Raw genomic sequence first — 294 nt, forward strand, 5'->3', positions numbered from 1 at the left:
ATGCTATCGAATTTGAACTTGGGAAACCGAACAACCACATCTTCATATACTAGTTGACGGAGGGCAGCGGCGAGCGAGTCGGGGTTGAGGCGCCCCAGCATGTCGTCAAGCTCCTGGCCAGTTTTCTTGTCCTTCGGCAGGAACACGTACATGGAGGCGCCGTTCCCTCGGTAGGGCATCTCCAGGACCTGGGCGTCGAGCTCATTGGAGAAGCCTGGGAAGCACAGTGGTAAGGGAACTTTTGGAATGTGTGTTAGATATCAAGGGTGTCTTTACGTATATAAGTAAAAGATG

General features: G+C 52.0%; 1 protein-coding gene across 1 annotated transcript in view; it reads right to left on the minus strand.

Annotated features, from left to right (window-relative positions):
• Positions 1-294, minus strand: part of LOC119586151 (leukocyte elastase inhibitor A-like) — a gene marked incomplete in the record, with an annotated part of 3,391 nt that overhangs the window by 610 nt on the left and 2,487 nt on the right. Inside the window, 1 exon segment of the mRNA XM_037934848.1 lies at positions 4-214. Within this exon segment, the coding sequence (XP_037790776.1) occupies positions 4-214 (211 nt within the window).

The sequence above is a fragment of the Penaeus monodon genome, chromosome 21 (genome assembly GCF_015228065.2).
Source record: "Penaeus monodon isolate SGIC_2016 chromosome 21, NSTDA_Pmon_1, whole genome shotgun sequence".
NCBI classification, from domain to species: domain Eukaryota; kingdom Metazoa; phylum Arthropoda; class Malacostraca; order Decapoda; family Penaeidae; genus Penaeus; species Penaeus monodon.